General features: G+C 51.5%; 1 protein-coding gene across 1 annotated transcript in view; it reads left to right on the top strand.

The window, feature by feature from the left end:
* WNT3A (Wnt family member 3A) overlaps positions 1-23,864 on the top strand; it is a 66,825-nt gene extending 42,961 nt beyond the window's left edge. Inside the window, exons 3-4 of the mRNA XM_020899425.2 lie at positions 16,399-16,664; positions 23,294-23,864. Coding sequence (XP_020755084.1) covers positions 16,399-16,664; positions 23,294-23,773 — 746 coding nt within the window. The 3' untranslated portion in view covers positions 23,774-23,864. The remainder of the gene's footprint in view (positions 1-16,398; positions 16,665-23,293) is intronic.
* Positions 23,865-25,272: the final 1,408 nt, after the last annotated feature.

Raw genomic sequence — 25,272 nt, 5'->3', positions numbered from 1 at the left:
GGGAAACACTGGAAACGGTGACAGACTTTATTTTCTTGGGCTCCAAAAATCACTGCAGACAGTGACTGTAGCCATGAAGTTAAAAGATGCTTACTCCTTGGAAGAAAAAGTATGCCCAACCTAGACAGCATATTAAAAAGCAGAGACATTACTTTGCCAACAAAGGTCCATCTAGTCAAAGCTATGGTTTTTCCAGTAGTCATGTATGGATGCGAGAGTTGGACTATAAAGAAAGCTGAGCACCAAAGAATTGATGCTTTTGAACTGTGGTATTGGAGAAGACTCTTGAGAGTCCCTTGAACTGCAAGGAGATCCAACCAGTCCATCCCAAAGGAAATCAGCCCTGAATATTCATTGGAAGGACTGATGCTGAAGCTGAAACTCCAATACTTTGGCCACCTGATACGAAGAGCTGATGGCATCACCGACTCCATGGATATGAGTTTAAGTAAACTCCAGGAGTTGGTGATGGACAGGGAGGCCTGGCATGCTGGAGTCCATGGGGTTGCAGAATCAGACACGACTGAGTGGCTGAACTGAACTGTGCATGTGCATTATGTACGTGTGTGTGGTATGCGGTGTGTAGTATGCGTGTGGTGCAGGGTTTTATGCTGTGCCATGGTCAGCGGTGTTGTGATGCAGGAAGGTATTGTCATCAATTTCACCATGCCCAGGAGGGTCAAGACAGGAGCATGGTGCCATCTGGGTTCCTGGCTCCAGAACCTAATGTGGATGTCTAAGGTTTCCACTCTCCCATGTAAGAAGAAATATCAGGGATTTTGGGAAGAAGGAAGAAACCTGTCCCACCTGGAAAAGCTGTCATCCTGGTGGTGGAGGAATGCTGCATCAGGTGGGGTCAGGCTCTACTGAAAGCCAGAGAAGGAAGAGTGGGTTTATTTCTGGGCTCTATTCTACCCACAGGTTCATGTGTCTGTCCTATGCCCAGGCCACATTGTCTTGATATCTGTGGCCCTGCAATATCTTTGAAAACAGGGAAGTGTGAGTTCAATTTTGTCTGCTTTTCCAAGCTTGTTTCACCTCTTCAGAGCCCCTTATTTGGCTTTTAAGATCAGCTAGTCAATTCCTGGGGGGGAAACTTGCTTTTTTTAAAGGTTACACTGAATCTGCAGATCACTGAGAGGAATATTGACACCCTAGCAGTTTTAAGTCTTCTGATCCAAGAACATAGGATGTCTTCATTCATTTAGGTCTTTAATGTCTTTCAATGACATTTTGCAGCTCACAGCATACAAATCTTATATTTCCTTTGTCAGATTTATCCCTAAGCATTTTTTTCTTCTTGATGCTATTATAAATGGAATTGTTTCCTTAATCTCATTTTTCATTGCTCATTGCTGGTATATAGCAATATGGTTGATTTTCAGATATTGACCTCTTGAACTCTATGGTTGATTTTCAAATATAGATCTCATACTCTAAGAAAGTTTATCAATTCTAATAAATGTTTCATGCATTACTTAGAGTTTTCATGTCATTTGCTAATAGAGACAGTCTCGTCCAATCTGGACCCTTTTTATTTATTTATGTTTTTCTTGGTCAGTTGCCCTGGCTGGAGCCTCCAGGACAATGTTGAAAAGCAGTGAGCAGAGCAGGTGCCCCTGATTTCCTCCTGATCTTGGAGGAACAGCTTTCAGGGCCCATTGTGTTCTTAAAATTTAAATATCTAGGAATGAGAACTATCCTTCACAGAAATAAATAGATAAAAGAGGGAGAGTTTTGATAGAACATGTCTCGATTCTTTGAATATTTTCTCAGTTATATATGCCAAAAATCTCACAGTGATATATTGATACAGTGATGTATCAAAACATTTTTAAAATTTGTCAGCTCATCCTTCTATTGGGTCCTCTTTCATTCTGAAACAAGAAATTGGAAACACCTGATTTACACAGGTCTTGGTGTCCCAGTCTTTATAGCTGACACCAGGGCTGGACATGGACCAGGAGAACTGGGGGTGTCTTCATGGGTCAAGTGGCAGAAGGGTGGTCCTGGAAGGAAAGGCCAGAGAAGAAGCAATGATGCAGGCAAAAATGACAGTCAGGATGCCTTGGGGTGACCTATGCTGTCCTATAGGCCCTGGTCTGTTTCTGTGTACCCCTAGGGATATGTGAACCTGCCTTGGAGACCTTTGGGGCACAGCATCGCCCTCACTGGCCTACAGGCCTTGTCCCTCTTCTGCACATTCAAGGGATCCTGTCATGCTCGACCCCAAACTGCAATCTTCCAGCCATGATCAAATACACAAGCACCTTAGTCAGGACAGCTGTGGTGACAGTCAGGACGCTAACTCCCTTCTGTGTCACCCACCCCAGCGTGCCACAGCACCCACGCCCTCTCCCTGGTGACTTTTCCAAGTCTCCGTGGTAGACGGACCTACCCTGCCAGTCCAGCGCTGCCCGCACCTGCTGCTTCCTGGGCCCCGCAGTCCGAAACGGGATCAGTCTTTGTGGCCCCCACTGTTGCATCCTCCATCCTCTCCAGATCCGTCTTCTCTTTAGCTCTCAGCCCACAGGGCCCACCTAGGGGACAGCTCCCATCCTCCAGGGCAGCTCCTAGTTTCCTGGCTCCATCCTCAACATCACTGTCCCAGGACAAGCGCTGAGCCCCACAGGCTGCTCTCCAGTCTGGTGCGGGGCTCCCTGCCACGCACAGCGGGTTCACATGGCAGGCACAGAGGGCAGTGCCAAGGTTTGCTCTGGCACAGAGTGGTTACTTCATAAGGACGTGCTGGGTGAATGACTGAAGGATGAGCACGTGGGCTTGAGGGTGCCCGTGCAGGCAGGCTTCTCTGGGGAGGGGGAACCTAAGTTAGATCTTAAAGAGCTTTCTTTTCATTTAAAACGTGTATACAGTGCTTTTGAAGCCATGTGTTAAGAGTGTCTTACACACAGCAGTAAACTGAATCGTAACACTCATCTCATGAGCCAGCACCATGGTTATAAGTTAAGGAAACAGATACAAAGAACGGGCTGGGCCAGGACTCCTAAGAATGCACTAGCCTGTGGGGGGTTGGCGGGTTCTGTAGAGGCTATTCAGGTGAGAGCAGCCCTGAAGGTGCCCAGGGCCTGCGTCAGAGCTGGAGGCCCAGGAAGCTCCCCCTCTTTGCACGCCCTCACTTCCTCGAAGGCTCTCAGAGGGAATCTAGTCCCCAGCAGACCTCCAGGCTCCTTGGTGTCCCCGCCCCCTCCCCCGCACCCGCCCTTCCGAGCCCATGCTCCCCTCTTGTCTCTCCCTCACGTGCACCGTCCCCCACGTTCTCCCCTTCACGCTCACCGCCCCATCTCTGCACTCCGCCCTTTGCCCTTTGCTCCCCTCTCCCCTCTGCCTCTCTCCCTCTTTCTGCCTCTGTTTTCAGCGGGATGAAACTCACCTCAGTTGCATTCGTCCTCATCACTTGGTCTAACGGGAAAGGAAGGACCTCTCCCCCCGTCGCTCGCCACGGGGCTGAGAAATGGCCGGATGCATTGTGGCGCAGAGCTGAATGGCCCAGGAGGAAGGAGCCTGCCAGGGGCCCCAGAGCGAGGCCAGCTCTGGGAGGCCATTGTGGAGGCCCCCGCCTGCCCACCCGGCCACACTCACAGTAATCAATCTGATTGGATTAGGGTCAGGGCGACCCTAATCGTGTCAGAGGTCACTCGGGCTTTGTGGCAGGGTCCATGGGGCGCTTGACCACCCCTGCTGAGGCGGCCTAGTTGAACAAAGCTTAACACTGCCGGCTGAGGCGTGGGGCCCAGCCCCATGTGGAGGTGTGCGAGTGTGTGTGTGTGTGAGCGTGTGTGTGGGGGTGAGGATGAGAGGGAAGGAGTGTGTTCACGTGTCCTGCCCCCAGCGCGCTCAGTCTCTCTGTCTCTCACACACACAGCATCTGCCTGCCTGGCCCGGGACCGCGGACTGGTGGGCCGGGTGGACCCCTGACAGGCTCCCACCAAGGAGCGTGAGGCTGGGCGGCAGAGGTGAGCTGGGGCTTGGAAGAAGCACCGTCCACTCTCATTTGCGCAGTGGCAGGACAATTTAACCTGCACTGGGCGGAAAGCATTTGAAGAATTTTGAGTGCGGGGAGGCTGGCACACGAGGCAGCTTATCTGTCCCTCCCGGACACCTGGAGCACCAGCTTTCCCTGAGAGCTGGCCGACACCCACTCTTGACCTCCAATGAGGTGAAGGGAGAAGAGGCCGAGAGGCAGGGAAGGCAGGTCCCAGACGTCAGCGCTTTCGCAGACACTCTGGAGGAAGCCCCGCCAGGACCACACCCCTCAGGAAGTGGGATAGCCGGTCCAAGGTCCGGGCCAGTGGGTTTGTGGGTGGCGCATACTTTGAGGGGCCTGTGTTGCAGCTAGGTGGGGCATTTGCACCTCAGAGAAATGGAGGGGGCTGTAAGAGGTGACTCATCCATGGTGGGAAGCAGGACCCTCGATGTCTCTCCCACTGGTGTCCCAGCACGTCAGCGTGAACAGGTGGGGCAAGGGCCCCAGCTTCATCATCAATGGCCCCTAAGAAGCTGGGCCTCAGCCTGGGTCCATCCACGAGTTAAGTGCCCTTGGTAGAGTGTCCTTGCCAGCGGCTTTCCCAGGCACCCCCCACCCCCGCCTGCCCCCAGCCAAGGCCTCGGAGGCTTCCCTAGGCTGGAGGAGCCGCTCAACCCTGCCTCTGATTCCAGCCTGTGTGCCTCTAAGTGTCCTTTCGGGGTCTCAGTCCTCACCTGAGTCCTCACCCACTGGACCTCACCCACTGACAGCTGAGCTGGGGGCCCTGGCTGACCCCCTCAAAGCCCATCATGTCAGAATCCTGGCTGTTTACTTGAGGTCTGTGGTGTCAGTCGAAGTCTCAGAAAGTGTGTTCTGGGTGCCTGAGGCCTGCTGTGGCTCCCCAGGCCCGGCTTAGCCCCTCAGAGCCCTCCGCCCATGCCCTTGGGCAGCCCTGGGACAGGCACCCACATCTGCCTCCCTTCTACCCCCTTTTCCTCGTGGGGCCGGCTGGAGAGGGCCGGAGGGGGATGGCACAGCCTGGCCTCTCCCGGGCAGAGCCCCTTCCCTTGGCCAGGCTCCAGGGGGTGGTCTGTCCACCTCCATGTGTGTCCTGGCGCGATCCTCGGAGGGCCGGAGTGCAGGCACGGGGCCAGGGCAGGACAGCCGGGCCGGCACCAACCGCGGGGCTCAGGAGGGGCCAGAGAGAAGGGGGGCCCTCCAGAGAACCAGCATCCCTGAATCCAGGTTGCAACCCCTGACCCCCATCGGAAAGTGTTTCGGTTCACGGTGGCTGGGGGGCTCCGACCGTCTCTGCGGCCGCCCCTGTATATCATTAACTCTCCCCAGTTGGGGGTGTGTGTAAAGAGGCCAGGAGAGACCCCGGTGACACCCTGCCGGGCCCGGCTCAGAAAACAATATCCCCACGAAGACGACAAGATTAAGCACAAGAGAAAAGCGAAAATGCTGCTGGCGATTCACACGCCCTCAGGAGTGCTGTGTTAAAGCGTGTGAATAGTGAGCTCCCCTCGTGCCCCAGGCCCCTGGGCCGCGCATACCTCCTGGTTGCTATGACTGGCTTGCTATGGCCTAATCGCCGACGAGGGGGAAATTCATATAAAATATCGAGGGCCATTGTGGGCCTAACGCGGCGTGACAGTGGCTCACAAAGCCAGATTCATTAGCCCCAGCAGGTAATCAGGACGCCGGCCGTGCTGGCGGCCGGGCGGTGTCAGGGGCCGCTGCGACGGTGGGGCGCAGGCCGCATTCCGCTCTCAGGTGGCTCCATCCTTTGTGCAGGACGGGCCAACAGGATTACCAAATGCCACTGCCCACTGCGGCACCCCCTCCTCGCCACCCCGCCAGCTCCGAGACCGAGGAAGGTGGGCTGCGTGGGAAGGGGGCAGACTGCGGGCTAGGGGCTCTGCCAGTCTTCTGTCTCTCCTTTCCTCACGTTGGAGCATTGCTAGGGGGAAGAGGGAGCAACCTCTGGATGCTCTGAAAGTGCTGCTGAGGACTTCGTGGGCCAGGGAGACAGACACGGAGCATTTGCTGACCTCTCTGCACCTGGCCAGGCTCTGTAGGACTTGCTTGTCTTTGCGGGGCGTCGGTTACCCCTGGACCTCCCTCTCTGCATCCCTCCCCTCCTACCGCCTCTCACCGGCCAGGTGTGCAGAGGCCCGAGTCTGGCCCAGGGAGGCTGAGAGGGAGCCACGGTCACTGCCTTTGAGTGTGTGCTGGGGATGTGGCAGAGTGAGGTCACTAAGTTCTTTTTGTGTCTTGCCAGGGGTGCTCTGTAGGCAGGTGGGAGCAGAGAAATACCCCCACTGAGGCTCCCGTGGAGGCTCAGCATCCACAGGAGCCATTTGCCCCAAGGCGGCCTCTCTGCAGGCCTCTCCCACTGTGAGCGCCAGCACGCGGCACAAAGAACTCCTTACCTGGAGCACCGGGGAAGACTCAGAGGACCCCCAGCTGAGTAAGAGCAAGCTCCTGGTATGGGGGAATTCGCCTCACATAGCTGGTGAGAGAGAAGCTTCCCTGCAGCGTAGTAGAGTGGTGGGGCGAGGATCCAGGACTCCCCACCCTGAGCAGGCGATTGTGGTCTCAGCCATGGTCCTGGCAGGGAGAAGGGGTCTCCATGGAGGCAAGGAAGCCTGCCTCCTACCTGCACCTCCTCTGCTGAACAACTCCAGCATCATTACCCGTGGAAGAAGTAGAGCCCCAGGTCTCAAGGGACCACAGGGGAGGCACACCCAGGTGAGAGAGGGCTGTCTTTCAGGCCAGAACTCAGCCAGGAGGCTTCGACAGGCAGGTCCTACAGCTCTAAAGGAGGAGTCACATCCCACCCTGCCCCAGGCTGTGTCCCCACCCAGCTACCAGATGATAGCAGCCAAGCCCCAGGGACCCTGGGCCTCACTTCGCTTAGAAGCCAGGCCAGAGATGCGTAGCCCACTGCAGGAGCCTGCAGTAAGGGGGAGCAGGTGACATCCCCCGTATCAGCTCTTTCCATGTCCCTCCAATGGCAGGGAGTGTGTCAGAGACACCCTTGCCATGGTGAACCCTCTCCCTGCAGAACCCTGTCCCGGGACCTCCTTTCCAGATGCCTCTTGGGTCTGGCCACCTTCCAGAGGAGGGGCTTAGGAATCTGAGACCATAGTGGAGCTTGAGTTCAGCTCAGGAATGTATCAGAATCACCGAAGGATTCTTCACATATATACATGCTCCCCTCCCAGAACTGCAGCCCTGGGTCCATTGGTGGGTCTGCAGTGACCACTGCTGGGGCATCTAGTTATCTGCAGAGCTTCTCAAAGGGCCCATTGTGTGGACCCCACAGACAGAATGCCCCAGGAGCTTGATTTCATTGGTCAGTGGTCAAATTTGAACCACAGTCCCCTTCCAGGAACTTCCACTGCCTGAGAGTTTATACTCATTCCTCAAGAAAGGGATCCATGGCCCCTTCAGGCCAATGGGTCCATCCCAGGAGCCCTGAGCCATCCCCTCCTTCTCATCCAGGACCAGCCCCTCACAGCCTTCCCCTCCCAGGAGAGGACTGGAGGGTCTCCCCCCATGCCCTGTGGCTGCGAAGTATGGGGCCAGCCTAGCAGGGAAGGTGGACCCTCCACCTCCTGAAAGCTGCAACTGTGGAAACAGCCTGGTGGTCATGGAGCCCATTGCTGGGAGACGCAGGAGCCTCTGTCTGGGCTCACTGCTCACGGCTGGGCAGTCTGGGGCCTGGGCTGACTATCCCGAGCCTCTACCCATCTCTGCGGCTGAGAGGGCCTGCAGGACCCGTTAGGGTGGCTCAGCAGAGAGGAGCCCCCTCTTTTTGTCTGGACCAGTTTTAAAAGGATGTGCAAGGCCTAGGGCAGGGAGGCCTCTGGGGTGGTGCTTTCCTACCAATCCCTGATAAAAAGACCTTCTGGGTAATCTCCCAGAGGGAAAATTATCTCTGAGACAGAGGCCGCAGTCTTCTTGTCCACTCAGACCACAGTCTTAATAAGTAGTTGCTAACCGCTGGGGAATGTTAAAGACAAGGACCTTGGAATATTTTTTTGAACTTTCTTCAGCATATAGGACTTCGGAAATAAATCCTTTTTTTGATGTAAAAAAGGTCCTTTTCTGAAATTATGACTGTCATTTCTTATGTATCTTATTCTCTCAAAAAAGTAACAAAATTTCACAGTCCTATGTCAGTCCCCAAGTAATCTTTAGTACTTTCCAAGCCTATGACATCCAAATCTGGAAACAGGATTTATTAAAATCCTTCTAGAGTCTAGAACTAGAGTTCTAAAGTTCTAAGACCCAGGGAAGTAAAGTAACCGCCAAAGCCCATCTCACATGTGACACTTGACCCTGGTACCCAAGGCTGCACTGGTCTCAGTGATGGTGCAGCCATGCCAGACAACTCTCCCTGCATGTCCCTCCCCTCTCACCCCCGCCAGGACTCCAAGCTCTTACAACATAGTAACCAGCCCCAGATTTTACCTCTGCCCATCCATCCATCCACCATTCATCCATCCATCCATCAATCCATCATTCAGCCATCATCCACCCGCTATCCACCACCCACTCATCTATTCATTCATTCATTCATCCACCCAGTCTCCACCATCCACCCATTCATTCATCTATCCACCGACCATTCATTCAGCCACCCCTCCATCCCAAACCTGCCCCAGAGCTTACATTGCCAAGCCTATTGTGTGTCCTTTTCCCCTACTCTCTTCATCATAAACTGTAATCTCCCAAAGGCAGGTGACCCAGCACAGCCCAAAGCAAAGAACCTAACTTGCAATAGCAGGGCCTCCCACTAAAGGAATGCGAAGACTCCTCTGGTTCACCCTTCTCCTCCCAGTGAAGGGATTCCCTCTAGCTAACAGTTGGTCATTCAGTTTATGCTTAATTATCACCAGGACACATAGCTCCTTCAACTTTCAGAAAATCTAGGTTCTTAGAAATTTCATCAGTGCAGCAATCCACTTTCTTACAGATTTCTTACTTTGGTTCTTGAGAATGGGCACCTTGCATCTTACTTATCTTGTACTTCTAGTTGTGAGCCTAGTGTATGGTTCATTATAGACTCTTGGGACTTGGATGGACTGTATTGATAGATGGATGATGGGTGGTGAATGAATGAATGGATGATGGATGGATGGATGTATAGATGGTAGAGGGATGGTAGATGAATAGATAGATGGATGGGTTGATTGTAGATGGATGGATTGTGGATAAATGAAAAAAGCTCATTGATCCTTTGAATGAACTGAATGAATAATTGCTAATGAAACAATTATTAGCAATTAGGAACTAAAGAGCCTCTTGATGAGGTGAAGGAAGAGAGTGAAAAGGCCGGCTTAAAGCTAAATATTAAAAAACTAAGATCATGGCATCTGGCCTTATTACTTAACAGCAAATAGAAGGGGTAAAGGTGGAAGCAGTGACATATTTTCTCTTCTTGGGCTCTAAAATCATTGAGGATGGTGACTGCAGCCTTGAAATCAGAAGATGATTGCTTCTTGGCAGGAAAGCTATGACAAACCTAGACAATGTGTTGGAAAGCAGAGACATTACTCTGCCGACGAAAGTCCATATAGTCAAGGCTATGTTCTTTCCTATGGTCACATAGAGTTGTGAGAGCTGGACCATAAAGAAGGCAGAGTGCAAAAGAATTGATGCCTTTGAACTGTGGTGCTAGAGAAGACTCCTGAGAGTCCCTTGAACAGTAAGGAGATCAAACCAGTCAATCTTAAGGGAAATCAAGCCTGAATACTCGTTAGATGCTGAAGCTCCAGTATTTTGGTCATCTAATGCAAATAGCCGATTCATTGGAAAAGTCCCTGATGCTGGGAAAGATTGAGGGCAGAAGGAGAAGAGGGTGTCAGAGAATGAAATGGCTGGATGGCATCACCGATGCAAGGGCCATGAACTTGGACAAACTTCGGGAGATGGTAAGGGACAGAGGGGCCTGACATGCTACAGTCCATGGGGTCGCAAAGAGTCGGACATGACTGGGCCACTGAACAACAATGAAAAAATATCAAGCTTCTAGGGAGGATGGTTTTCTTGATGAAGATACTTGTCTTACAAAAAGACTCTTTTAGGAGATTCCCTTTCTTCTTCCTTTTCCCAATCCCAGATTGCAGTGTGGGAATGAGAGTCCTGAGCTGGCACAGAGCAGGCTTGGGGAACCCTAACAGCTCATGTAGGCTCTATTCTAGCAATGCACCCCTTTCTTATAGGCTGTGTCCCTTCCTCCTCTCTTGACCTGCCAAAGCCCACTCACAAGAAAGCATTTTGCTGGTGACAGGGTGTATTTCCAGTCTCATCTCCAAGAAGCAATTTCTCTTCCCACAGGCTGAATGGTTCTCTCTCCCTATCTGTACGTGTCTATGGTTTGTGGCTAAAATTTTGCTGTAATTGGAGTTGCTACTGTGCTCTCCCAGCCCATGACCTCAGGAGAGCCCTGTGTCCCTTCCTTTCTAAACTGAGGCTAATCCAGAAGGTCATGACTTTCTTGGTTCAGACCCCTGTGGAAATCTGATTAAAAAGAAACAATCTATCCAGAAAAACCACGAGTTTTCAGACATGCCCTGGAATTCAGCTTATGATTTTGGGGGGGTTATGTTCTGGACTTTGTTGATATGTTACTGTTACATGTTGACAAGAACTTTAGGTTGAAAGACTTCTGTAAGTCTGCAATAAACCTTGTTTTAGGGATAGAGTAAACGAACACATGGACTTCCCTGGTATCTTGGTGGTAAAGAACCTGCCTGCCAAAGTAGAAGACTTAGGTTTGATTCCTGGGTCTGGGAGATCCCCTGAAGAAGGAAACAGCGACCCACTCCAGTATTCTTGCTTGGAGAATCCCATGGACAGAGGAGCCTGGCGGGCTACAGTCCATGGGGTGGCAAAGAGTCAGACACAACTGAGCAACTAACACAGCAAACAACAATGAACACCCTAAAGCTTACCTGTGGTTTCCTGCATTAAAAGCCCCACAGCTGTGGGATGTCAACTGGGCATTCTGGGGGTCTTCTGCACAGCATCAGAATGTGTTTTAACTTTTTCTTTGGAAATAATTGTGTAGACTTACAGAAACATTGCAGGAATCCAGATCTCTTCCCAGGCCTCCCCATTGCTGAGATGACACAAATCCAGATAGAGCCATCAAAACCAAGATCCATCACTAAACTCCAGGCTTTACCCAGATTTCATCCATTTCCACACTGATGTCCCTAATCTGTCCAGGACCCCATTCCACGTCCATGGGTTCCTCAGCCCAGCCGTTACCCTTCATGCCCTTGAAACCAGGAGGAATTTGGTTAGGCCTTTGGGGGTGTCTGATGTTTCCTGATAATTAGATCTTTAAAATGCCTCAAAGAGGGTGGAATTTCCTTGGGACATCATCTTAGGAGGCACATGGCATCCATCCATTTTCTGTCTCGTTGCTGGTGACAGCAACTGAGATTTCTCTGGTGAGAGGGACCTGTCATAGTGTCCAGTGCGAAGTTTCAGCTTTTCCCTTTGTGATTGATCAGCTTCTCTGGTAACTGCTTAAAGACCTGTGTCTTCAATTTTAAAAGGATTTTCTTTGGCAGAAAGAACCATCTTACTTTTTTCTTTTGGCTTATGGTCTTCGTAAGGCATCTTTTCCTCATGAGCAATTTGAAGGCCAGCTCCAAGGTGTCCTTGGTCCTCAGATCTTTATTTGTGAGGAGCCCCTCTCCTCACTTGACAGAGAAGGAAACGGAGGTGCCCAGAGGAGAGAGAAGTGTGCAGGCCCACACAGCTAGTTGGTGACAGAGCAGTGCAGGAATGAGTTTTCTCCTCTAAGTTCAAGGGGGAACACCCCTCCCATCCCCGCCCACCCTTCCCCTCAAGTTGTCTGGAAGCCCTGGACTGTTTGCCTGAGCTTGATAAGCAGAGATCTCCAAGCCCTGTTCAAGGCAGGGCAAAGCCCCAGGCCCGCTTTCTCTCCCCTTATCTCAGTAGCTGGAGAGAGGAGGTGAATAGGGGCTAGGAGGGGGTGCAGAGCAGAGGCAGAGACAGAAGGCAGGATCCTCCTACAGGGGCTCGCCCTGGGCCTCTGGGGACAGGCTCAGAGGGACCTGGGGGAGCATATTCAGGACTCGGAGACGCTGAGCTTTGAGAAGTTCCACCAGAGAGCACGCGGTAGGGGAGGCATCAGGCTGTGCGTGGGTTCCAGGGATGCCCAGGACATACTGGCTCGACCCTTCCCTGGGAGGGGTGGTGAGGACCCCCCAGACCTCCAGCTCACAGCCCCGAACCCAGGGTCACTGCATGTGCAGGAGGGCAGACACCAGACCAGGACTCTGGAGGGGCGAGAGTCAGGTTAGCCCAGCCTCCAAAGAGTTGGAGGTGAGGGACAACCTGAGTCCTTGAGAAGACAAAATGAGGGTGCGGGCTCTGCGGAGTGGAGGAACAGGAAGGAAGGGGGTCTGTGTCCCAGTTGTGTGTGCCTGGAGTCAGCAGGAAGTGGCTCCAGGCCGCCCTGAAACTAATCAGGTGTACTATAAAAGGGAAACAGGACAGGGGTTCGTGTCTTGAGAGGCAGCTGCCCGGCTGATGTCTGGGAAAAGGGACAGTGAGGGGAGCCGTCCTGAATTTCTTCCAGGACAAGCTGAGTAGGGAGAGGCAGAGAGCCAGGTCCCTGGGGGTGGGCCTGTCCAGGTGTGCTCAGACTCTCCTGGAATTCCCTGCCCCAGCCCAGGGCCTCTGCCCTCTCCTCTGACCAGGCCCTTGCTCACCAATAACCATCTGGGGGTGGGCCTGGGGCTTCAGATTAGAAACAAAAGGTGAACTCGACACAGCCCCCACCTCAGGGAGCTTTCGGGCAGAATGGGTGTGAGATGGTCCTTGGGGAGCCCTAGGGCCCCAGGGCCAGGCGTGGACTGAGCCCAGACTGCATCCTCGGATCCCCAAAGAGCAGGGATGGGGCCACAGCAGATGCACAGCAGCAGAGAAGCAGCTGGAAAGAACCCAGGGGAAGGACGAGGGCTGAGTGTGGCTGGCGGCCAGGGAGTGTGATCAGGGCTGAGAGGGCAGCAGGTGGAGCAGAGTCAGCCTGTGTGTGAGTCAAGCAAGGACACAGTGGCAAGGACTGGAGAAGGGGCTTGGCAGGGCCAGATGGGCTCTGGACAAAGCATTCCTCCTACAGTATGTACAGGGGGATGTGCATACTTGTGTGAGTGTGTGCATATATGTGTATGTCTGTGTGTGCATGCATATGTGGGTATGAGAGGTGAGAGTGTCTCTGTGTGGATGGGGGCTAGGGAGCTGGAAGCTAGAGGCAGTTGTCCCAACTAGGATCCTCTTCTGGTGCAAGTGGGAGATTCTGAGGTCTGGACTCATAGTCGAGAACCAGGAGAGGCAAGATGGGCCACGGCCATTTCAGGAGGCCAGAGCAGCCTTCAGACTTGGGTAGATCCCAGCCAAGCTGTCAGTGGGAGGCTGATGGGGGAGAAATGGGGAGTCCCTTTCTGGGTTTGTGACTGGGTGCTTGCCACCTGGGAGTTTCCAGAAAGAAGCAGGTGTCCAGGCCTGCTCTGGGGAAAACATGGGGAGTACATAGGTTGGCTGTCGCCTGCAGAGGAGCTTCCAGAAATGCTGACAAATCCATAGAAAAAAAGTCACCAAAAGCAGGGTGGAGCCTTGCAGCTATCAAGAGGCTGGTGCCTAGGGAGAGTACATGTGCTTTTCTCAGTGGCAGGTGTGTGTGGATGTGTACAAACCTGTGTGGCTGAGTCTGAGTGTGTGCACACTGCTCACTGGAACCCTATCTTACCACTTCCCTGACTCTGCTGCCTGAGTTTTGGGACACACATCCTTGGCTGCAAACCTGGGAGCAGGTAAGACCATGCAGTTGGAGGAAGTGTGGGGCACAACTCCAAACCTCTGCTTGCTCCCCAGGGTGGAGCCCCCTCTCCACCCCCCTCCCAGGAAAAAAGCCTCCTGAGCATTGATGTGGGTGAGGAGATAGCAGCCCCCTGGGATGACTCTCCTGTAGCTATTTCGAACCCTTGCACAGTCCAGGCCTGCGGTGGGGCCTCTGCCCAAGAAGAGCTCAAGGAGAAAGTGGGGCACATACCCCTTGCCAGACGCAGAAGGCCCTGGTTGGTCCTGTTCTTATATCTCTCCAGCTCACTCCTCAGTCCATAGCAATTTTTTCACCTGGGATTTTAAACTTCTGGCTAATCAGCGGGTAAGCTCCACAAGGTTATCTTGCTTCCTGATGTTTCTCCAGCAGGGTTTGGCAAACAGCAGGTGCTCCACACACGTGTGGAATGGTGATTTGAGGAGTGAGTGAGTTCTATCAGTTCATACAGGACCCAGGGTACCCCCAGGACCTGGTCCTCCACCTGGAGCAGATCGTGGCTTGGCGCGTTGAGGAAATGTTTGTACGCACTCAGGAGACATGATGCATTGATGCATTCATTCACACCGTCTGGGGAAGCCTGGCTGAGGACCCAGCCTCTACAAAGTCCAGGCTGTCCCCCACATGCCCTGCATTTCCCTCTGGTCCTGCCAGCCCAGCCCCTCCCCACCTGGAGAGCTGACTTTGTGAGCCCCCAGGCAAAATACCCCTGCCTCCTGTTTTTCCTCTGCCGACTTCCTGCCTGTCCTTTGAGACCAGCTCCTCTAGGGTTCTGTCTGCCTGGCTGAGGCGAGGCCTCCCACACCCAGCAACCCCCTGCAGCTGGCCTCTCCAAGGCAGGCCTCTGCTGACTCCCTCACATGCCTGTCTGATCCAGTTCAACCCCACTGGCTTTTTCTTCCTAGGCTTCAGCCACCCCCAACTGGCCTTCTAAAAACAAATGCCACATCCCCTGATTCAGTTCCTCCATGTGTAGAAGGAGAAGGCAGCATTCAGGGGCCCAGCAGCTCCAATATCAGGTCAGAGGCAGTCTGCCAGCTCCTGGAGGGCATTCAGTTCCAGACCCAAACACGAGGGGCCAGCATAGGGCAAAGTGCACATGGAGGCACTGCCCTTCAGACGGTTCCAGAAGAGGTGGCCCTTCCGCTGGGCCTCTCAGTCCCCAGTGTCTAAGGTGGAAGAAGGGAAGGGTGTGCAGGCAGTAAAAGAGGCACATGTGGGCAGCATGTGAACCAGGAGCCACACCCTGGGCAGGGCTGCTAGCAGCTTCCAACAAGGACATCTGGGCAGGCGGGCTCCACCATGGGTTAGAACACTAGAAGGAGTATCTGCCTTCTTGTCTCCCTTTTAATCAATCCACATAATTATTTTGAGATTCATCCATCCTGTCTTTCCTGGTATGTCAAGTAGAATTCCACTTCATAAATATGCCACAGGTTTTAATTGAAATATAATTGACATATAACATTATATTAGTTTCGGGATTCCCTGGGGACTCAGACTGTAGGTGTACAAAATAGTGATGGGCTTCCCTCATGGCTCAGATGATAAAGAATCCCCCTGCAATGCAGGAGACCCTGATTCAGTCCCCGAGTCGGGAAGATCCCCTGGAGAAGGGAATGGCTACCCACCCCAGTATTCTTGTCTGGAAAATCCCATAGACAGAGGAGCCTGGCGGGCTGCAGTCCATGGGGTTGCAAAGAGTCAGAGAGGACTGAGTGACTAACACTACTACTACTAAAACTGCAACAAAATGATTCAGTGTTTGTACACACTGTGATGTAATCACCACAATAAGTTTAGTTAACATCCATTACCCCACGTGGTTACAAGACTTTTTCTTATGATGAGAACTTTAAGATCTATGTTCTTAACAACTTCCAAATATACAATATTAATTCTAGTTGACATCTGTAACCCACGACTTATTTACCTTGTGCCACTATTTTTCATCCATTCACCTGTTGATAGACATTTTAGAACTCAGTTTAGGACTATTACAAATAAAGTTGCAGTGACATTTGCTTCCTGGTCTTTACATGAACACAGGTTTTCTCCAGGGTTAATACCTTGGAGGTGAATGACCAGGTCATAGGGTAGGTAGGTATATGTTTTCAAGAAGCTGCCAGATCGCTTTCCAAACGGGAAGCACCAGTTCCTTCCAGTCAGCAGTCTACAGCATTCTGATTTCTCTACATCCTCACCAGCACTGGTTATGATCTGACTTTCTGGTTTCAACCGTCCCTGCGGTTCTCCAGGATAAGTGATGTCCAGCATCTTGCCTTGGCTCCTTAGCTCTCCGTCTACTTTCTTTGGGGAAGCTCTCTCCCCTCCTTGGGGCCTTACTCGGGGACGCGCGCTCCTGTCCCACCGCAGCCCTGCCTCCCCATCACTGTGCAGCGGTTACCCACTCCCACTGTGGGTGCCCAGGGCCCAGCCCGGGAAGAGGCAGCCACGCCCCCCACGGCCAGCCCCACCCAGCCATGCCGGGTCCTGCCAAGCAAGTCATCTCTTTTCGCAGCTACTCGGGAGTCCGCCTTCGTGCACGCCATCGCCTCTGCCGGCGTAGCCTTCGCGGTGACGCGCTCTTGCGCCGAGGGCTCCGCTGCCATCTGCGGCTGCAGCGGCCGCCATCAGGGCTCGCCCGGTGAGGGCTGGAAGTGGGGCGGCTGCAGCGAGGACATCGAGTTCGGCGGGATGGTGTCTCGGGAGTTCGCAGATGCGCGGGAGAACCGCCCAGACGCTCGCTCCGCGATGAACCGCCACAACAATGAGGCTGGGCGCCAGGTACGTCTGTGGCCCCCTTCAGTCCTGGCGGCGAAGCAGAAATCCCTGAGACCCCACTCCTGCGGGGCTCCGGGAAACAGCTTTCTGAATAGGCTGTGTGCCCTGGCCCCCTGAGGGGTATGGCCCGCTGGAGGCAGGGTGGTGGGCCGTGGGGGGGATGTATCTGATGGCCAAACTAGGGGTCTGATCGCCTCCTGCCCGGGAGTGTCTGAAACACGGGGCTGTCCCGTTGCTCCACGAGGTCTAGGGCATTCTCACAGGATGGCGGGTCTGCCTGTGACGTCGGGGTCCCAAGGAAGGAGGGTCGGGAGAAAGGCCTGCTCCTGCACATTCCAGTAGGGAGACAGACAGGCTGCTCCACCGCAGGGTGGTAAGTTCTCCAATGAACAAATGCACACACACACACACACACACACGCAAGATGATCTGGGCATATGGAGAGGTCAGACCCAGACTGGAGTCTCAAAAAAGAGTTCTACCGACAGAGGTGGTGAGTGGAAACAAGCAGAGTCATGGGCAGACAGGGAAGCCCGGCGCGCTGCAGTCCATGGGGTCGCAAAGAGTCGGACACGATTGAGCGACTGAACTGAACTGAAGTGAGATGAGGGGGAGCCGGGAGAGCCTCTGAATAACCCACAGTGAAAGAATGCACAGGAGTTAGTTCAGACAGAACATGGAGAACAGAGAAAGAAAGATGCGAGGAATGGAGAGGCTGCCAGAGACCAAGCTGTAAAAAGCTTTGTGAGCCTTTTTGAAAAGAACTTGATTAGAGGGTCAGTGGGGAACTGCTGATAGGAAGTGATGTGTGTAGGGGCTGAAAAATGTCCAGTAAAGTTGGCTCTGACCTTGGCCAGTGAAACTGGGGCATTGCAGAGGGCTGAAGAGTGAACATTTAATTTCCAACAACAGACAACAGGGAACTTGGTGACTCACATTAATCTTCTGACTAAAGAGTACAAAAGTACAAATGTAGGATGAAATGTAAAAATCACCCTTTATACCCTGATACAGTTACCTGACTTATCACAGGGAAGAAGACAGTGCAGTGCAAAGGGGGAAATGGTCTTTTCAATAAAGTATGCTCAGTCAACTGGATATCAATATGGTAAAGAATTAATCTTGAGCCCTACTTCACACCATATTTTAAAAAATCAATTTCCCATTTCCAAATAGGAAAGAGTAAACAAAAAATGTTTAGAAGAAAATATCTTTGTGACCTTGGAGTAGGCAAAGTTTCCTAAACAGGCCAAAACAGCACTCATAATGAAAGAAAAATGTTATAATGCAGAGTGTATTAAAATTTGTAAAACTGCACCACCATGAAACTGAAAAGGCAATCCATACAGGAGGAGAGATCCACAATATATACTCAATCTGTATATTAAAGTTATAGTATTAAAAAAATCTACAAAGTAATACGAAAAAGACTGATAACCCATTAGAAAGGTTGCTAAAAAATGGAAAGCCACTTCACAAAAGAAAATCTAGAAATGACCAATATGTGTGAATATGTGAAAGGGTGATCGATATCACTAGTCATCAAGGAAATGCTGTTGGAATACATGCCCTGGCAGGAAAGAAGATAACAACTGGAAGAGGGCATGATGGGAGTTTCCAAGGAGCTGGTGTTCTGAGGCTGGTAATTTGTGAAATTTGGTCATATTTCATGCTTATGACATATAAACTGTTGCATGTATACTACACTTCCAAAAAAATAATTGTTAAGTGTCAAATAGCTAACATATAGTAAGGAATTAGCAGTCCAAAGTTCAGAAGGCAACTATAGACTCCAAGCCTGGTGGCTGGGGGCAGCTTTTATCCAGGGGTCATTTGCTGGTCTGAGAAAAAAGTATATATGCTGAGCTGCACTTTCAGCAGCCTCACCGAGCTAAAAGGGACCATCAAAGGTTCTGTGTCTGGGAAATAATTCCTCAGTTTAGGCGGGATCCTGAGGAGTAAACGAAAACCAGAAGTAGACAAGCCCTTATGCACATGTGCGGGCTAGCAAAATCTCAAAACCGGATTAAGGTGATCCCAAATTGCTGGTATCCCCACGCACCTGGAAAAAGAAGACAAATCCTTTTCGGAGAATGATAACCTTATGATAGGCTGATGTTTTTTTCCACAAACAATTTTCCAAACACAGTGTTCAACACATGATCAAATATAACCTATTAAATGAGCTGGTGACATAATGAGTGATAACCAGCCAAACAAAACAAAGCAAAACAAGAACAACAACAAAAACAGAAATAAGAGTCAAATACTGAAATTATTAGACACAGATCGTGAGAAAAAAAATATGCTTACTTGTGTTCACAAAGCTAAAATGTAATACAATAGATTTGGGAAAGAATCACAAAGAAATTGTAGACCTGGAAATTGAATGGGAGCTTCCAGTTAAAAAAAAATGACAAACTAAATATGAAGGATTTTTGTCTGCAGTCTCCTAGAACATCACTAAAATGACAATGAATTAATTTTAAGATACATAAATAAACTATAGAGAACATGGAAAACAGAAAAGGGAGCAAAGGCAATAAAACTTTGAAAGCAAAAAGCATCATCTCAGTACAGTCAAGAAAGCTGAATCTTAAGCCAGTAGAAACTCTTAAACTAGATTGGCTTTAAAGCAATCAACCCAGGAATTTCTAGTATCCAATATCTTGAGAAGTAGAGATAGATACAGAGCTTGGAAACAGAAAGATTGGTTGAAATCTATTTTAAAAGCACTTTAAACCTACCAGCTCTTCTGTCCAACCTCTTGCATCCAGACAACGCCCCTCCATCACCATGAAGAAGCCTGGAGGCTTATTCCCTAATGAGGGCAAAGCAGAAGATGTCTGGACTGCTGAGGGTGAGGCTGCCCAAGTGAAAGGAGTCTTGTCTATATACACATTTCTCTTCTTAATCTTCTAGTGTCACACCGAATCTTGTATGCTCTAGGTGGGAGAATGGAAGACTCTCCCCTGAAAATCAGACTAATCCAAGAGAAGAGACTTGAAGATATTGATGTGGGGTTTCCCCTAAAAGCAATGTGGCCAGATCACTCTACAGTGAGGGTCCAAGTACATGAGTCTCTTCTGTGTACAGGAGGTTCCAATAAGTTTTTGGTGCCCCACTTTTAAATATAGCAGGTAGTTAGGGATCACTGAACATGATGCCTTCCTACAGCCACAAAGATAAAGACCAAAATAAATAAACAAAAACCAAACTTATGGGAAAGAGACATTATAAAGAGAGATAAAAACTTCAAAAAACCATCACTACCCCCAGAGAGTTAATACCTTGAATCCATAAAACTGGAATAATCTGTTAACTTAAAAGAATATTCAGGGGGGAAAGGAGGCTCTTAGAAATTAAAATAGAACAGCAAAAATCTCAGCAGAAAGGTTGGAAGACAGTTGAGACAGCCTTCCCACAGAGTAGAGGAAGAAAGACCTGGAAAATAGGAAAGAATAGAAAATATAGATCTGTCCAAGAAAGACAGCGATGAACATGAAGGTGAGGAAATTTGGTAAAGAAGTTTCCCAGAGCTGATGACCAGAAGTTCAGACCAAACAGGCCTTGTAAGTGATCAGCACAAGAAAGGGGGAAGATCCATGTCCAGACTCATTGTGAGGGCTTTCTTGGTGGCGCAGTAGTTGACTCTGCCTGCCAGTGCAAGGGACATGGGTTCAATCCCTGGTCTGGTAAGATTCCACATGCAGCACAACTAGGCCCATGTGCCACAACAGCTAAGCCTGTGCTCTAGAGCCCGTGAGCCGCAACAGGAGAAGCCACCACAATGAAAAAGTCCACACACGTCAATGAAGAGTAGCCCCCACTCACAGCAATGAAGACCCAGCACAGCCAAAAGTAAAATAAATAAATAAATAAATAATTTAAAAGAAAACTTATTGTGAAATTCATGGCCTATGACACAGAGAAGCCTTCCAAACTTCCCTGAAAAAGATTTGATTTCACGCAAAGGATCGGGAATCAAAATATCATCAGTGTTTCTAAGAACAACGGTGAAAGCTAGGATAAAAAAGAGCAATACTTTCAGAATCCTGAAAGGGGGAAATATTTTAAGCCAAGACTTTTATACCAAGCTAAATCATCTTTTCAACTTTTCACGTAGAAAAGATTTGTTTGCAGACATGCACATTTCACAAAATTTACCAGAGGGGCTTTGAAAAAGATGTCTCCAAGAAAATGAAATCCATGGAACATCTGGTGTGTTTGAAAGTCTTCAAGAGAATATTTACATGACTAGAGAGTATATGAGACTGAATCTGTAAGTACATTAAAAACAGCAACAACAAAACATTTTGTAGAAGAAAAGCAATCACATCATGTGGCTCAACTAAGTATGACATTTAACACAGCCCCAACACTGTCAGCTTCCCTGGTAGCTCAGCTGGTAAAGAATCTGCCTGCAATGCAGGTGACCCCGGTTTGATTCCTGGGTGGGGAAGACCGCTGGAGAAGGGATAGGCTACCCACTCCAGTATTCTTGAGGTTCCTTGGTGGCTCAGCTGGTAAAGAATCCACTTGCAATGCCGGAGACCTGTGTTTGATCCCTGGGTTGGGAAGATCCCCTGGAGAAGGGAAAGGCTACCCACTGCAATATTCTGGCCTGGAGAGTTCCATGGACTGTATAGTCCATGGGGTCACAAAGAATCAGACACGGCTGAGCGTCTTTCAACACTGTCAGCACTAAGTTTTGATCTAACTGGGACTATGCTATAGTTTTTAGAGTAGGGAGGGGGCTTGGAAAAACTGTGCATCAGAGTTGTGGCATAAGGTCCCCCCATGGGACCTCCATGGTGTTAGGTCCATAAGACAAGGCCAAACACTGAAAAATCAAGAAGTAACAAGTGAAAGTGTTAGTCGCTCAGTTGTGTCCAGCTGTTTGCAATCCCATGGACTGTAGCCCACCAGGTTCCTCTGTCCATGGCAAAGATACTGGAGTAGGTAGCCATTCCCTTCACCAGGGGATCTTCTTGACCTAAGGATCAAACCTGGGTCAAGACAAGCATCTTATTAGAGGTGCAGAGGTGAAAGGTGCTGCCCCTAGCAGGTCAGGAAAATGCTGTTAATGAGAGTGTGGGAGCAGAACTCCTGTTTTTCTTAACAGGTCTTAGGAACTCTTGGACTCTTTAAAGTATATGCATATATAACTTTGATCAAAAGTAAAACTAAAACAAAAGACTTAGGAGGCAGAGATGGAAAGTGTCAGCTCCTCTTTGGAAAAGCTTGGTCATGAAAGCGAAGAAAATGGAGATTAGACAGAACTGGATTTTGGTGAGGGAACATAATTTACAGATGCCCCTAAAAAAGTGCCAGGATGAGAATGAAGGGTTGAAGAAAAAAGCAGGGAGAGGCGAACAGGGTGGAGGAAGCATCTGGACACGGAGCCCACCTGAAGTCTTAGACCAGTGCTGTTCAATAGAAGTGTAGTGAAAACCACACAGTATGTATCAATTTCTAGTAGCCACATTTTAAAAGGAAAGAGGTGAAAATTGTTTTAAATAATAAATTTTATTGAGCCCAATATAACCAACATGTTACCATGACAGTAATGCAATCAATATTAAAATTTTGAATGAGATATTTTACATCCTCTTATGAAATCTGGGGATTTAGTGTGACCCAGCAATGTAGTGTGCCCTTAACAGCATTTCTCGGTTTGGACCACCAGCCACATCTCACGACCTCACAGGTGGCTATTTCTGAGTACATCACAGGACCTTTCACCCCCAGCCCCACTCCTTCCCCCAAAGAGAGAAGGGAAGAGAACCTGCTGCTGGGATGCCCACAGGAGAAACATAATGTAATTCTCAGCTGCTGCTGCTGCTGCTGCTAAGTCGCTTCAGTCATATCCGACTCTGTGTGACCCCATAGACGGCAGCCCACCAGGCTCCCCCATCCCTGGGATTCTCCAGGCAAGAACACTGGAGTGGATTGCCATTTCCTTCTCCAATGCATGAAAGTGAAAAGTGAAAGAGAAGTCGCTCAGTCGAGTCCGACTCTTAGCTTCCCCATGGACTGCAGCCTACCAGGCTCCTCTGTCCATGGGATTTTCCAGGCAAGCGTACTGGAGTGGGTTGCCGTTGCCTTCTCCAAATGTAATTCTCAGCACTTCCCTACAATGCAATAAACCCAGTTTCCTGGGCCCTGAAGATACTGTGCTCAAGCCACTTGCATTATTCATGCTCAGGTCAGCCTGAGCTGACCTGAGGCTTGCCACTCAGCCCATGTGCATCTCCTCTAGACCAAAGCCTTGGATTTCCTCAGTTAGAAGGAACCATTTCCCTTTCCCACCCCTGCACTTACATGTCACATGTTACAGCCCCATCTTTCCTTCACTGAACATAGATGGCCTAGAAGTAGACTCAGCACAGGAGGGGGCTTCCCAGACCCTGCCCTCCAGGGATCTTGGGTCTGCCAGGGGAACCACATCAAGGGTGGCATTGGGAGAGGGTATCTGCTCCGCCTGGGAGTCCCAGAGCTTTATGGAGCAGGTTGGGGGATTGTTTGACAGATGAGTGGAAGGAAGACTAAGGCAAGGAGCACAGCCATCCTCCGGGGGGGTAGGGAGGTTGAGGGCCTGCCCTGACTCCACCGCTTGCCCACTTCTGTAGGCCATCGCCAGTCACATGCACCTGAAGTGCAAGTGCCATGGGCTCTCGGGCAGCTGTGAAGTGAAGACCTGCTGGTGGTCGCAGCCTGACTTCCGCGCCATTGGTGACTTCCTCAAGGATAAGTATGACAGCGCCTCAGAGATGGTGGTGGAGAAGCACCGCGAGTCGCGCGGCTGGGTGGAGACCCTGCGGCCACGCTACACTTATTTCAAGGTGCCCACAGAGCGCGACCTGGTCTACTACGAGGCCTCACCTAACTTCTGTGAGCCCAACCCTGAGACGGGATCTTTCGGCACGCGGGACCGCACCTGCAACGTGAGCTCGCACGGCATAGACGGCTGCGACCTGCTGTGCTGCGGCCGCGGCCACAACGCGCGCACCGAGCAGCGGAGGGAGAAGTGTCACTGCGTCTTCCACTGGTGCTGCTACGTGAGCTGCCAGGAGTGCGCGCGCGTCTACGACGTGCACACCTGCAAGTAGAGGGCGCCGCCACCGGCCCCGCGGGTTAGAGCTCCACCTGGCGGGGGCGGGGCCCCGTGGGCGGGGCTGGAGGCGGGGCTCTGAGGTAGAGCTCCTCCGTGGGCGGGGCGGGGCGGGGCGGGGCTCTGAGATAGAGCTCCTCCGTGGGCGGGGCGGGGCTGGAGGCGGGGCTCTGAGGTAGAGCTCCTCCGTGGGCGGGGCAGGGGCGGGGCTCTGAGGTAGAGCTCCTCCGTGGGCGGGGCTGGAGGCGGGGCTCTGGGGTAGCGCTCCTCCGTGGGCGGGGCGGGGCGGGGCTCTGAGGTAGAGCTCCTGGAGCGGGGCGGGGTCCGAGTAGGACAGGGCTCCTGAGTGGCAGAGTTCTTCCCCGTCCTGGAGTGAAACCCAGACCTCTCCTGGGTCCTCCTCTCTGGAGTTGGGGCTCCAGAGACGGGGATTTAGCCTGCTATTACTGGCCCCCGAAGACCGCATGGTTTCATCCTCCCGACCTCGTCTGTGTAAAGCAGAATCTCCTGGCAGAATGAGCTGTGGAGAGACTGTGGGGAACATCTTGTCCTCCTACCCCTCCCACTGAGGTCCGAGGTATATCCTCCAAGGATTCCTCCGCAAAGATACCTGCCAACGCTCTCAACCAGGCCCTGCAGAACCGCAAGAATGGCTGGGGTTTGGGTCAAGGAGATAGGGCCCAGTGGCAGAAGGCCGAGGAAGGGCCTGAAACGTGTGGCATGACTCTGTCCTGGCTGCTTTGTGCTGGGCATCAGACACCTGGGCCCTCTGCCCAGTGTTCTGCTGTCACCCAGGCCCCAGCAAGGCACCACGCAGCCTGGTCAGCCGTGCCCTCGACTTTGCCGCTGACAGCGTCCTAGCCTGGTTCGCCCACCTCCCTGTCTTCACATTCCCACGTGCACCCGATCTCATCCACAGGAGAGGAGCAAAGCCTCCTGTCCCAGTCTTGCTGTTGCCGGCCTCTTGGCATCAGCACCTCTCTCCAGCTCCCTCGTTCACAGTCCTTTGTAAGGGAAAGGCAAGAAGGGGACCTAGACTCTAAGGCTGCCCAGAGTCACTGGGCTGCGCTGCTGCCCAGGTCCTACTCAGCTCTATAACCTAGCTTAGAGGCTTACCTTGGGTTGTTTGGGAGATTTGGAGTCGGGGGGTGATACAACACTGGTGCTACAGAGAGAGGACCCAAAGAGCCCAGAGGAGTGGTCTCTGCCCCAGCCCCTTGTGGCCAGGACTGACCCCAGGTCCTGCTGCTATGTCTTTGGTACACCAGACCTACCTGTCACTGGTCATTGCGGAGTCTCCGGTTGGCTACTTGGCTCGGCCCTCATCACATCTGATTCATCCATCCTGTCTGGGAATGAGCAAGGCCGATGGACCCCTCAACTAATGCCCATAGGAGCTGCCCACCATGTGAGGCCTTGCCAAGACTCTTCCTCCTCCGCCTCTGGTACTGTGAAATGTTGCCTGGCGCCTGGCCCCGAAGGCCTCCTGTCCAGGCA

This window comes from Odocoileus virginianus, chromosome 3, assembly GCF_023699985.2.
Source record: "Odocoileus virginianus isolate 20LAN1187 ecotype Illinois chromosome 3, Ovbor_1.2, whole genome shotgun sequence".
In the NCBI taxonomy this organism is placed as follows: Eukaryota; Metazoa; Chordata; class Mammalia; order Artiodactyla; family Cervidae; genus Odocoileus; species Odocoileus virginianus.
This window is presented reverse-complemented; position numbering and strand designations above follow the sequence as displayed.